Below are 12,846 nucleotides of genomic sequence, written 5' to 3'. Positions count from 1 at the left end.
TTACATATATATTCGGAGTAGCAGTTTGCTGGACGGCAGATGGTAGATCGAAGTATTTGCATAGGAGAAAAATATATGTAAATGTTTATTTAAAGCGTGTAATTATGCAATTTTCTTAATGTCATTTGCATTCTTAAAACAATTCAATATTTATTCAGAGCTTTTAATTATGAATTCGATGAATCAATTGCACAAATGTCAATTAAAACAAATAAAGTGGGCATTTGGTGATGCCACATGTCAAAATGACAATTAAAATAATAATAAACTATCTGTCCTTTGTCAAGAGGACAATGAAATAATAAAATTTAAAGTTTTAATTTTGTTATTTTTCATTTTCATTTTCAATACACTTTATTTGTTTAAGACATGGGCAATCAATCAGTCATCGAGTAGTTAGATGGCTTTCAAAGGCTAAAAATAAGGATATTTTTAATATATATATATATTTTTTTTAATATATACAATAATATATTTCTTTTAAAATATTCAGCATATCGAAGATACATATATAAATAGTATTTGTGAAATTATTAAATGGAAAGATGAAAATATTAAAATTTAATTTTTGACAAATTGTTAATAAAAAAATCACTTATTTTGTCAAATTTTTTGGCATATATTGCCTCGAAAAAAATAGTTGCAATAACAATATTAAAAGAAAATCCTTCGTTCATTAACTAGATAATGTTATTTCAAAGATGTGTGCAAAATTTGAACAAATCGCTTCATAACTTTTTGAGAAATCGTGTCCACCGAATTAAAAAAAAATTAATTTTGAGATAAACTCGTTTAAAGTTTTACATTCAAATTGAAGAACGCAACTTCCTATACCCTTTTCTCTTAATAAATTGATTTAATATTTTTGGACAATGTATTGTACCATTTAATAAGATAAAAAAAAGTTCACTGTAGGAACTTTTAATAGATAATATAGAAATGAAAGAAATAAATCAGTGCCAACAAAATATTAGGTGGGCAAATATCTCCCTTCCGCCTTTTTGTCTTTTGAATTTCGCGGCTATGTATAAAGCGCCACAGAGCTCGTATCTGGCAATACTATACATCTTTGAAAGGTCTTGACATAGCCTACAAAACGACGCTATGCTTAGTTTGGATATTGAGTTCAACAGTTATAGACGTGTAAACATGGAAAACCTTCTGGACCGAATCAACGCCTGCGATATGCTGCTGAAACGGAACGAACTCGGCCCATTTTTGAAGCGGATGGTGACTGGCGACGAAAAATGGATCACATACGACAATATCGAGCGAAAACGGTCGTTGTCGAAGGCCGGTTAATCGTCCCAAACAGTGGCCAATACGGAATTGACGGCCAGGAAGGTTTTGCTGTATGTTTGGTGGGATTGGAAGAGAATCATCCACTATGCTCCCATATGGCCAGACTGTTAATTCTACCATCTACAACTGGACCGTTTGAAGTAGGTGATCGAACAGAAGCGTTAAGAATTGGCCATCAGGACGGGTGTAGTGTTCCAGGATCTCGGATGTGGGGTTTTATCGCATCCAAAATATAGTCCGGACATAGCGCCAAGTGATTACCACCTTTTCCTGTACATGGCGAACGCCCTTGGTGGTGTAAAGTTGAACTCAAAAGAGTCTTGAGAAAAATGGCTGTCCGAGTTATTCGCAAATAAGAAGGGGGGTCTTCTACGAAGGGGGTATTATGAAGTTGCCGTCCAGACGAAAACAGATTATCGAACGAAACGGCGCATATTTATAAAGCATTGAATAAAGAGCAAAAAAGCGGAAGGGAGATATGTATTTCCCAACCTAATATTTATACTCTAAATTTCATATGGAAGTGTACAAATTTTCAAACTCATACGATTTTTATATAATACTGGCACCGTTAATTGAGGTCAATGTCAAAGAATAAAATTATGAATGCAAAACAAGCAAACAGGTTCGACTTTCTACATTCACCAAGAATGTCTACAATATTATAAAAATTGACAATTATCCCAAAATGTCAACAAGATGTATTTAAATGGAATAATTCCTGGGGACTCTAGTTGAGATATATGCATGTCCCATGATACAGTGTTATTGAAATATTTTATTTGTCGAGCTACGAAGCTTACAATCGAATTTATAGAAGTGCCTTTTGTTCGAGTCATATTTTTATTATATGGAGATTAATAAAATGTGCCGTTATCCAAACAAACAGTAAAAATCCGTAAACATTAGGTGAAGTTACTTCTCAATCTCAGCGACTTCTCAATATTAAGAAGATCGCATTCATTGAGTTGTATTGAGTTTAATTGAATTGAAAAGCAATTTCTCAGATTTTCTTAGTATGCGTTTTAAAACAATTAAAATAAAATGAATGTAAAGAAGAATATGAATGAACTTAACCTAATCAAAGAATCGAATTTTCATTCAAACTAAGAACAACTAGACTAAAATATATGTTTTTAGTTGTATTTCTTTATTTTGCAGTATATATTTAATAATCATATTTGAAATAAATTTTACAAATTTTCCCTTAGTTATTTTATTGTCTATCATTACATCTTCTTTATTCATTTTCAGTCTTGTGATCTCAAATGTCTCAAGGGCAATGCGTATTATACTTGCCTTAGAGCGGACCTTATGCAGCCGCAGCAGTTGTGCACCGTATTGTGTGGGCGTCAGCAATGGTTGTAATCATTTACGAACAAGTTCTCTCTGAAGGCCATTACTTAGCTAGTTTTAAGAGCAGAAACAAGGCATAGCATACGAAGAATTAAAAGAAACCAAAAAAGCCAACAGATGAATAATTACAAGCAAATGTGAGTGCTTGAGCTTTGAGCGGGTGTTAAACGCAAGCAAGGTGGGAACCTAGCGGAAAACCAGCTGGTGCAGCAATGCCAACTACATGCACACCTATATTTTACACCGTTATTTTTCACATATTTCGTACTTGCTAGCCGAGTAGCGGTCTATTTTCTAGCCGCTTAAACCAACTAAACAAATAAAGCAAAAGATAGCGAAGCATATCACAAGATAAATGGGAATGCCATGATAAAAGAGGCATGGAGATCATATATAAGTAAAAAATTAGATATTTGTGTGTGTGTGTGTTTATGCTATGGTGGTTTCAAAGCATCCATTCACGTGGATTTTAGAAAGAAATTTCGCAAACAGTTGCGTGCTCAGTGTTCATAGGTATCTGTTTATCTCGCTCGAGTGTTTTCAGCTTGTTGGTTTGGTGAATTTGTGAGCATGAACGCTTAACTGTAGCTTTGGGTATTAGCGTGCGATTTCCATGCAAATTTTATAAGAGCAACAAACACATCAAATCAGGTCACACAAACAAAGCAAATACACTGCTTACGTATGTATTAATGTACATAGTACATTCATATATTTATTCAAAACATGAGTTAAACGGCAAATACGTGGAAATCTGAAAACAAAACGCAAACAAAAGTTAAATACCAAATGAAGGTCGCTCCGGCGGATTTGGAAATGTTTCACACATATAAAGTCACGCTGGCATTATTTTGGGCATTATTGTATTATTACTATACTTTATTCGTTAATAAAAATACTTATCTGCTAAGAGATACATATATATGTATATTACAATTGTGAAAACAGTGGATACAAATATTAACAAATTTTATCTTTTGGATCATTCAGATTAGGATTTTAGTAACAAATTCTAGAGTATGAGTGCACTTCGTTGCGCTTACAATTGAAGATTTCTCAATTAATATCTGAGAATGAAACATACTAAATTATTTTAAATGTTAGTTAGATTACCATTCCAACAAGGAGAATTGCTCTTTACTCTTTAAAAATTAGTTTTATATTTATTTTCAAAAAGACTTAACCCTTTCCATACTAATCGTCAAAGTAAAAGCAGAACTTTGAGAATCGTTAACAAAGAACACAGCCAAACTGGAGTAAAATCGTATAAATGAATTCCACATGAGTAGAATCTCAGATCTTTCCCTAATTGTAAATGAAATATTGTTCATTCGAAACAGTAAAATTTGTTCACAATATCAATTGTAGGGAAGAAGTACCAAATTAACAATTTAATTAATTTAAACAACTTGTTTAATATGAACTAAGGTACACAGTCAGTGTCATATTTCATCGTACGGTACTCTAAAATGAAATTTTCCGTTTTTAATCCACTCAAATTAAAAAAGTTCTTCTATAGATAAAAGAAAGCTTGGAAATAGTATAATTTTTATGCAAATTGATTGAATATATTTCAAAATAAAAATGATAAATTAAAAAAAGCTTAAACTGAACAAATTTTTTGCGTCATATTTTATCCTAAGTTACACATTTATGTAATCAATATCTTTACTATTATGTTATACGCGATACATTTGTTTAGAAACTTAAAATATAGTAGTTTGTGGGTCATTCATTCTATTTAGCATCGAAGAGATGAGTGTAGCTGTAAAAGTAGTCGGCATTTTGTTCCACTCTTCTATTAAGCCCTTTTTTGAAGTGACACATACGAAATTGTATGTTTTTAAAGATTCTTTTTCATATAATCGCTTAAGTATTCAATGGGATTGAGGTCCAGGCCTTGTGGAGAGGTGCGAAGCTGTTTCGCGTATTATATAGCATCCATTCGCGAACCAAATATGCAGTATGCTTTGAGTCGTTGTGTTGTTTTAAAACATAAGCATCAGTTAAGCCCATTTTTTCAACTGACTGCTTTAAATTTTGCTTCAAAATTTCTAAATATTGTTCATTGTCAATTTTTCTTCTAATAAAGATCAGCTTCCCAACTCCAGAAACTGTCATACATCCCCTAATAATCAAGTTTCTTAAACTATATTTAACAGTACTTCGCAAATTTTTAGTAAGAAGCGTTGTGTACGATTTTCACTAAACTTTTTATGGTCCATCATCGCCGAAAAGATTAAATATGCTTTCGTCTGTGAGAAGCACTGTCTGTCAAATGTCAATACCCTTCTTCAAGTGCTGATTTGCGAAAGTTATATGTTTTCGACTGTTCGATTCAGATATAGGCGGTGCTCGTCGCGCTGTTGGTGATGATAATTTGAAGATAACCATTTCGCCAAAATGTTTTCTGAATTGTATACTTGCTCAACCATATTTCCGAAGCTTTTTCCACTTCACTACATATTTCTGAACAGCTCACACGGCCATTTTTTCGTGCCATATCCCTAATTATGTCCTTCATTAAGTGTTCGCTCGCCTCTCGATCCATTTTTTTTATTCTCTATTATTATTTTTAAAAACCAATCTAGTATGTGCTGTATTGTAAACTTATATTTAGAGATAGTTTTATCAATTTCGCTCAGTGATTTTGCTTCTTTTCGTTATTATATCATAATTTCTCTAAGATCTGAGGAAGTTTCATATTTTTTCTCTATTATTGTCAAAATAGGAAATAACCACTGGTCCACTTCACAGCGCGTGATAAACTGATTCTACTTCTATGTTGAAGCTATTTTCTTTTAAAATGATAACAAGAAACTCTTAAAAGTAACGATAAACAATGCCGTACGATGAATTATGACGCACCAACTTTCAACACTAGGCCAATTTTTGAGATTTTACATTTAGTTTGCAAATAATTTTTATAACTGGATTATGAAATATATTTTGTTTTTTATTTTGATCAGTTCATAGAAGAACTTTTTTCATTTAAATGGATTAAAAACGGAAAATTTGATTTTAGAGCGCCGTACGATGAAATATGACGCTGACTGTATGTATATTAAGTAGCTCTTTGGCTATATGAAACATAGTTATATTAACATTCAGTGGGATCCTTTTTGGTAGAGAACGCTTCAAAAGTCTTCAATACTATTTTAGCGTTTTTGTAGCATCCACATAAAGATAACAGTGGATATATTGCTTCGAAGCGTAGCATCCTTTAGAGAAGTGACCTCTGATTTCCTCTGGTAGCAAAGCGGCGATACTAGCAATGTGTTCGCTGACAATGCGCTTGAAACTGGTACCATAATTTGACGACATTAAATTAGTACCATTATTATAAAAGTAGGAACTATGAAAAGTTAATAGTAGTGGAATGAGCTAAATATTGCACATACATTTATAGTTAGGGAAATCGCTGCGTTTTGCTGTAATAACGAAAAAATCCGATTCAGGTGAAATGTTGCCAGTAACCTTCTACAAGAAGTAAAATAGTCCTTAAGGTAAACTTTTCTTATTATATTAATGCCATTGGGTGAGGCTTATTGCTAATTTGGCCACAGTAATAAAGCGGAAAAAATCCAAAATAAATTCATTTTCTAAACATATATTTATGTAATATATACTATATATGTATGTATGTATTATAACAATTTCATCATAAGCTAAATTCCCCACAAAAACTTTCGTAGAGAAAATATAAAAAATTAGTTTTATCTAAGCACATAGAATGCTTATCAGTCTATGGCATTCAAGTACACATACATACATACATATATGCATACATTCTTTAAGAATGTAAGTGTAGCGAGGGATATAATTAGCAGATACAAAGTACATTCCAAGTCAAGTATGACTTGGTTTTCCCACAATTTTGCTAATTATGTAAAGGAAATATTGCATACAATTGCTTTTACAATTTGAACCAGGCAATTACTATGTAGAAATTTCCCACCTTCTCTTTGTTTGGGTCTACTTTCGTACAGTTATGTGTGCGTACAAATGAATGTTCCTACTTAAGTGGGTCATAATTGAATTATAAAGCTGCGACATTATTCAATCAAATCAAAGTTCAGAGCGGAAAATAAATATACTCAACACCTAAGCATTCCCTACACAACTTGCAGGCAAAGCTTCATGTCGTCATAGACCCTCGTGCGACCCTAGCGAAAAAACGATAAGAGCAAAAAACTTACTTAAACACGTTACTCGCTGACTGTCAGCCATCACACATACATACATATGTATTTATATATGCACATATATTTTTTACACCAAGCGTTCCGCTGCTAGTTCGCAGTACCTTCTAATTGCATGGCGCTGAAATTCCATATGGCACCTCGTTTACAACGCTTGCCCTGTAATTTGCTATTGCTTTGTTCGCACATCATTACTAATTTGTACTTCGTTAGTCAATTATAGTTCAAATTAAAAACTTTGACGGCAGCCCCCAACCGCCTTCATGCCTTCATTGCAGCAACAATTTGCTATTGACAGTTTTCATTGCATTTCATTTCCACTCATTTAAGGTGTGCGCGTGTTTGAAACCTCTTATCTTCATTTCAATTCAATTACAACTTAGATTTTGTAATTTAATTTGATTTCTGTATAGGAATTGACTGGCCCATTGCTCGCCGTCATTCAGTTGTCTCATTGATGCGCCACTCGAGTGCTGCGTTTGGCATTTTGACGTCAATTAAAGCGGGCAGGTGTGCGCGCACCCACTGTGAAGTGGCCGTTAATAATTTGTTTATATTTTGCGATATAATTGCGGTGTTTTTTACAAGTTGCAGACGCACTCAAATGTAAAAGTATGTAGTCAAATCTACATTTTTTAAATTGTAAATTAAGTAGTGTGTTTTGTCTTTGAGGTAACTGTGAGACCTAAACGAGAAATCCAAGCATTCGGATATCGTCAAATTTATTTGGTATTTATTATTATACCAATTCATTATTTACAGTTGAACTTCTCTAACTCGAATCACCATAATCCACAAAAAAAACTTCGAGTTAGAGAGACTTCGAGGTATAGAAATGTTTATTAAAACATACATTTTTCAGAAGGCTGTAAAATATAGATTTACTCACAGCTTTAGTTATTTACTTCGCAACAAGTTGTATTTAAATACATGAAAAGATGTTTTTTAATGTATTTTGTGTGTTGCAGTTTGCTATTGTTTGGCTCTTGACGTCTATATCTCATGACTTTGTTACACGATTTAGGAAATCTATAAGTATAAAATCATATTTTTTGTTTGCCCCCATACGATATAGAAAGACTCTTTTAAAATTGTAAAATTTTAAATTTTGTATAATATCCTAATCGAAAAGTTCGATTTTTGGAAGGAAATTTGTATGAAATTTTACTTCTACTGCCAATTAAAGTGTTCGAGTTATGAAGATCTTCGACTTATAGAAGGTTCGAGTTATGGAAGTTCCACTGTATATGGTAATGAAGAGGTGATCAAATCTACAATAATTATTTTTGATGTTGGTCGTTTGTGAATATTTTACAATTCTGAAAATTTGCTTATTGCATTTAAATAATTAATTAATAATTCTGAACTAACGTCAGCCTTAATATGAGACTGTAGAAAATAAAAAAAAGCACCACAAAAGATATACAGTGGAACTTCAATAAATCGAACTTTTCGACCAGGGCATAACACAAAATTTAAAATTTTACTATCAAGGAACAATTTTAAAGAAGTCCCTATATTGGTATGGAGGCGAACAAAAAATTTGATATTACTCTAATGGATTTCAATAAATAACTAAAAATGTGGGTAAATCTATATTTTACATCTTTTTGAAACATTTATGTTTTAATGAAAATTTCTATAACTCGAAGTCTGTCTAACTCGAAGTTTTTTTGTGGATTATGGTGATTCGAGATAGAGAAGTTCCACTGTATATGAAAAAATATAAAAATTTAATCTACTCAGGCAATTTATTTTTATTTTTTTTTAATTTTCTCCATTTGCTATCAATTAATATAATCACGAATTATGTATAATATAAATTTGCTCTGCATATATGCACTCTTTTTATTCGTAATAAAATATATAATTATTTATTCATAAACATTCACAAGCAACATTTTTCTGCTGCTCTAAATAGCATCAACACAAGGACTGACTTTACAGCATCAGCAGAATTATATGTAGATATGTATTTACGCAGATACTATTAAAACTGACCCGAATGACGTTAGACCTTGAACTTTTGTGCAGCAACAGCAGCAGAGGTATTAGCAACGAAATAACCGCAAGGGAATTTTTTGCAAAGAGTTGAGCTATGAACAGCCAGCCGTTATGAAAATGTAGTTACTGAATGGCGAATGAATTTGGTTCATTTAAAATCATAAAAATGAAATTATTAAATTTGCGATTACATACTTGAATTACTTTAGAAAACTACTAAAGAAATATGTATTATCGCATTATACTTTATACATACAATAAAACATATACATGTATATTTTTTTAAATATCAAGAGATTTCAATAAAATTTCTCACAGTTTTAGTATGTTTACTTACACATTTTATACCTAGCTAAAAAACAAGCCATCTTAATTTCTAAATTTTATTACATTTGCATCACATTAATATTCACACATAGAACTATTGTATTTTTACTTATTTCGCAGAATTTCTTTATATACATATATATATTATTTTCATATTTTGTATTCACATCAATTCTTTTGTTGCATTTACTTACCGTCTTTTGTGCTCTTCGTAGCTGACATTGCGAGGGTTGTTGTAGAAGTAGTGTTGTTGGTGGTATTGTTGTGCATGGAGGAATCAGCCCCACCAGCTGATAGGCTCCTCTCCATTGAGTAGTGCATCATCGGATCACGTGCACTATCGGTTTTATTGATAACCACTGACGGAATGACAAAGTGATTAAAATATTAGCACTAAAATCACTAATAAATATTTTTTCACACTTTTTTATTTTACACTGTTTTTATTAACTTAATGATTTATTTTCTGCTTATAATATAAACCGAATTTCACATTTCATTTTATGCAATATATTGCTTTGCTTAAAACTTTTGAACTATACACTTAATGCTTTTAATTTTTTTAAATTTTAAGTTGAAATTTTAAGATTCAGTAAGGTGTGATCACACTGTTGGTTTGTTTGTTTTTTTAACCGCAGTTCTTTTTTGTCGAGAAGTTTTATAACGATGAGGACGGGACCGCAAAGGAAACGCACGTAGCTTTATGAACAGCGGAGCGGGATTATATCGATCTATAGGCCACAATGGTTTGCCCTTTTATTTACAAACAGCTTTAATATGTTTTGTTGTTATTGTTTTACAATATATGTATGTACATACTAAATTATTCTTCGTATATTTTACCTCTATTTAATATCAGCGATATTTGAAAATTCAACTCAATTTCGTATCACGTACATGTGTATTTATATCTAGACAATATATTTCATATAATCACGAATGTACGCCGCCTCCACCAAACCAACACGTTTCCAGCAAACTAAACGCATAGAAATTAACAACGAAAAGACATTAGAAAAAGAAAGTGAGATAGTGCGGACAGCGACTGAATTTCTTATCTTTCAAATATTTATTTCACTACTTTTCCGGTTTCTTTATTTTCACTTATTCACATAATTTAATAATACCCAAATAGCGCCACAAAGGCATCAAATTTGTATGGGGTGAGGAGGCGGTTTCAACTTTTTAAATCTTTTCACTTTTTTGACACTTCTATTAATATAATTTTGCTATTTCTCTTCGCCAATTTTCGCATAACAATCTGTGTTTTAAATTATTTTCATTTTTTTGTTGTAATTTTTGCAAATTATACGCGTATGCCAATATATCGCTCAGTGATATAAATAATATATGCAAACAATAAAAACAACCTCGAACAGCTGTAGCTGTGTGTGGGTTGACAAGCTGCGGGCACACACGAAGAAACGATCATAAAAGTATTTCGAATTGGATGGATGACTGATTGGATGGACTGTTGGTTACTTGTTGGATAACTTCATGAAATGCGTGTTGAGGAGTGCGACGAGGCACAAACAAAAAATGACAAAAAACAACACAAAGCGAAACAGCCGATAATCGGAGAGTCGACGCCTATGACGTTTCTCAATCCGCGAAGCAGGGTTGCATTCACTGGAGGTTTATAGCCAAATGTAAATATTATTATAATTTATCATTTAAATGTGTAATTTTCACTTTTGAATTTGATTGAGCGCTCTACTTGTACTGCTGCATTACCTCACAAATCGATATGTAAAATAATACGCGTGCTATCGCCAGCAAACTCGAGCACCAAAAAAGCCAATGGCATGTAAATATACAATGTAATGGAAAAGGTACGATAAAGAAGGCAAGAAAAATGTAATCGTGCTAGTTTTGTACACTCAGTTCTTCCACATGCACTTCAGATACGATGTATTGGCACAACGGGCGGCGGGAGACCGAACGAAGTATTGCACGAGCACACACGCAACGGGAAAATCTTTGTCTCTGCTAACCGACTAATGGCTGCCGTAAACTATTTTTGCGATTCCCTTGACGACTCGTTCAAAAAATGTGCTTGCCTTACAATTGCACTTCCGATAAATTACACTTCTTAAGGCATTTTACACACGCACTGTTCGGGATTTGGTGTTTAATTTCACTGACACGGCACTTTGCACATTTTTATTATTCCATTTGTTTAATTTTCGACCTGGTACGCTAAAAAATCGACAGACACACGTTCGCAATGTGACCTAACGCGGCAGATTTTTTCTATACACTGCTTGTAAACAGTGGCCAAATGACAGCCGAAATGTCACGAACGCACACAAATGTGCGATGCAGAGCTACAAGAGAGTGCGTGTGAGCGGTAAAGGTTAAACAAAATGGAATTGAGAATTAGTGATGTGAGTAGCAGCAGGGTTGTTTCGGTATGGTAGCGCTAATTTATATATAAAAATAGATTTGGTGAATGTGTACATTTCGGCTATCGATGAAAAATATATAATAATTTTAATTTTATTCTAAAGTTTTGATAATAATTTCCACACATATACTTAATTCCATTCTATGACCATGCGAGCTTCATGCACGAACTTTTGTGATTTTGTATTTTGCGCCATCTGCTGGTGAATAGTACAATTTAGTTGGTTCGTGAAATTACTACGGATTTTCAGTACTAATTCTTTTATCTAAACAGAGAGTTTATCTTACCTAGTGCAGTCTCCATAAACTAGGAACACATTTTAACAAGAATTATTCAAATATTTGAAGAAAGAGAACCTCTCTAGGTGGGTTTTAATTAAATACAGTAGTTTTCCGAAATAACGAACAAATTAATGTCAGTCCGGTTCGTTATATCAAATTTTTGTTAATTCGAGTACTCACTTAGAGGTATGTTTTTCAATAAAAATGAATTAAATATCCGTAAATTGCAGTTTAATAAATTATTTTATTAATTATTTATCAAAAAATCAAAAACCATAACCAAAAAATTTTAAATCTAATAAATTAATCAAAAAATTTTGACACTTATACTTCTATTTGGTGGTGATCAATAATGTTAAGCTTTTTTATAAAATTCAACATTTTTTCAATTTACACATTTCTTTTGAATTTTTCCAAATTTTTTTAATTCTGGTTCGATGTTATTTGATTTCTTTTCTCTTTCTTCATATGTCTTCTTCATGTTGTTCGTTAAACTGAGTACTTACAAATCACCGATTTTTGTTATTTAAGATACTCAATGTAACAAATTTGCTTGTTCGTTATAAGCGGTTTTCGTTAAAACGAATATTCGTTATTTCGGCCCTTGTTATGTTCATACCTTTAAAAATTATAATTTGCACATTATTAAAAGAAATATTAAAGATTTGGTTTTTCTTTGTTCGTTGTAGTTTAAAAGTTTTTAAGCAGTTGCGGATTGCGGATATTAATAAATTTTCTATTTGAATTCGATTATATTTTTTATATGTGTATATTTCATACATGATATAGATAAATTCTTTATGTATAGCCCTATACATCCCATGTAAATGTCTATGTAATTTCATTTTGGGTCAATAAGGATATAAAGTTGAACTTCCCTAATTCAAATCACCTTCATCCACAAAATACTTCCGAGTTAGAAAGCCTTCGAGTTATTGAAGTTTTCATCGAAACATACAGTTTTTCA

At 32.1% G+C, this 12,846-nt stretch overlaps 1 protein-coding gene across 3 annotated transcripts in view; it reads right to left on the bottom strand.

The window, feature by feature from the left end:
• The window catches only part of LOC105216288 (cyclin-dependent kinase 14), a 224,713-nt gene extending 213,227 nt beyond the window's left edge, over nt 1–11,486 (bottom strand). The window contains exons 1-2 of one of the 3 annotated variants that reach the window (XM_029042886.2): nt 10,926–11,485; nt 9,386–10,170 (exon numbers count right to left, since the gene is read on the bottom strand). In XM_029042886.2, the coding sequence (XP_028898719.1) occupies nt 9,386–9,515 (130 nt within the window). In that variant the 5' untranslated portion in view covers nt 9,516–10,170; nt 10,926–11,485. Of the gene's footprint in view, nt 1–9,385 lie in introns of all 3 variants that reach the window. The other 2 variants (XM_011190703.3, XM_054230011.1) reach the window with 2 other exon arrangements.
• Nucleotides 11,487–12,846: the final 1,360 nt, after the last annotated feature.

Source organism: Zeugodacus cucurbitae, chromosome 4 (assembly GCF_028554725.1).
Source record: "Zeugodacus cucurbitae isolate PBARC_wt_2022May chromosome 4, idZeuCucr1.2, whole genome shotgun sequence".
NCBI lineage: Eukaryota > Metazoa > Arthropoda > Insecta > Diptera > Tephritidae > Zeugodacus > Zeugodacus cucurbitae.
The sequence above is the reverse complement of the archived record's forward strand: the minus strand, read 5'-3'. Positions and strand labels throughout refer to the sequence as shown.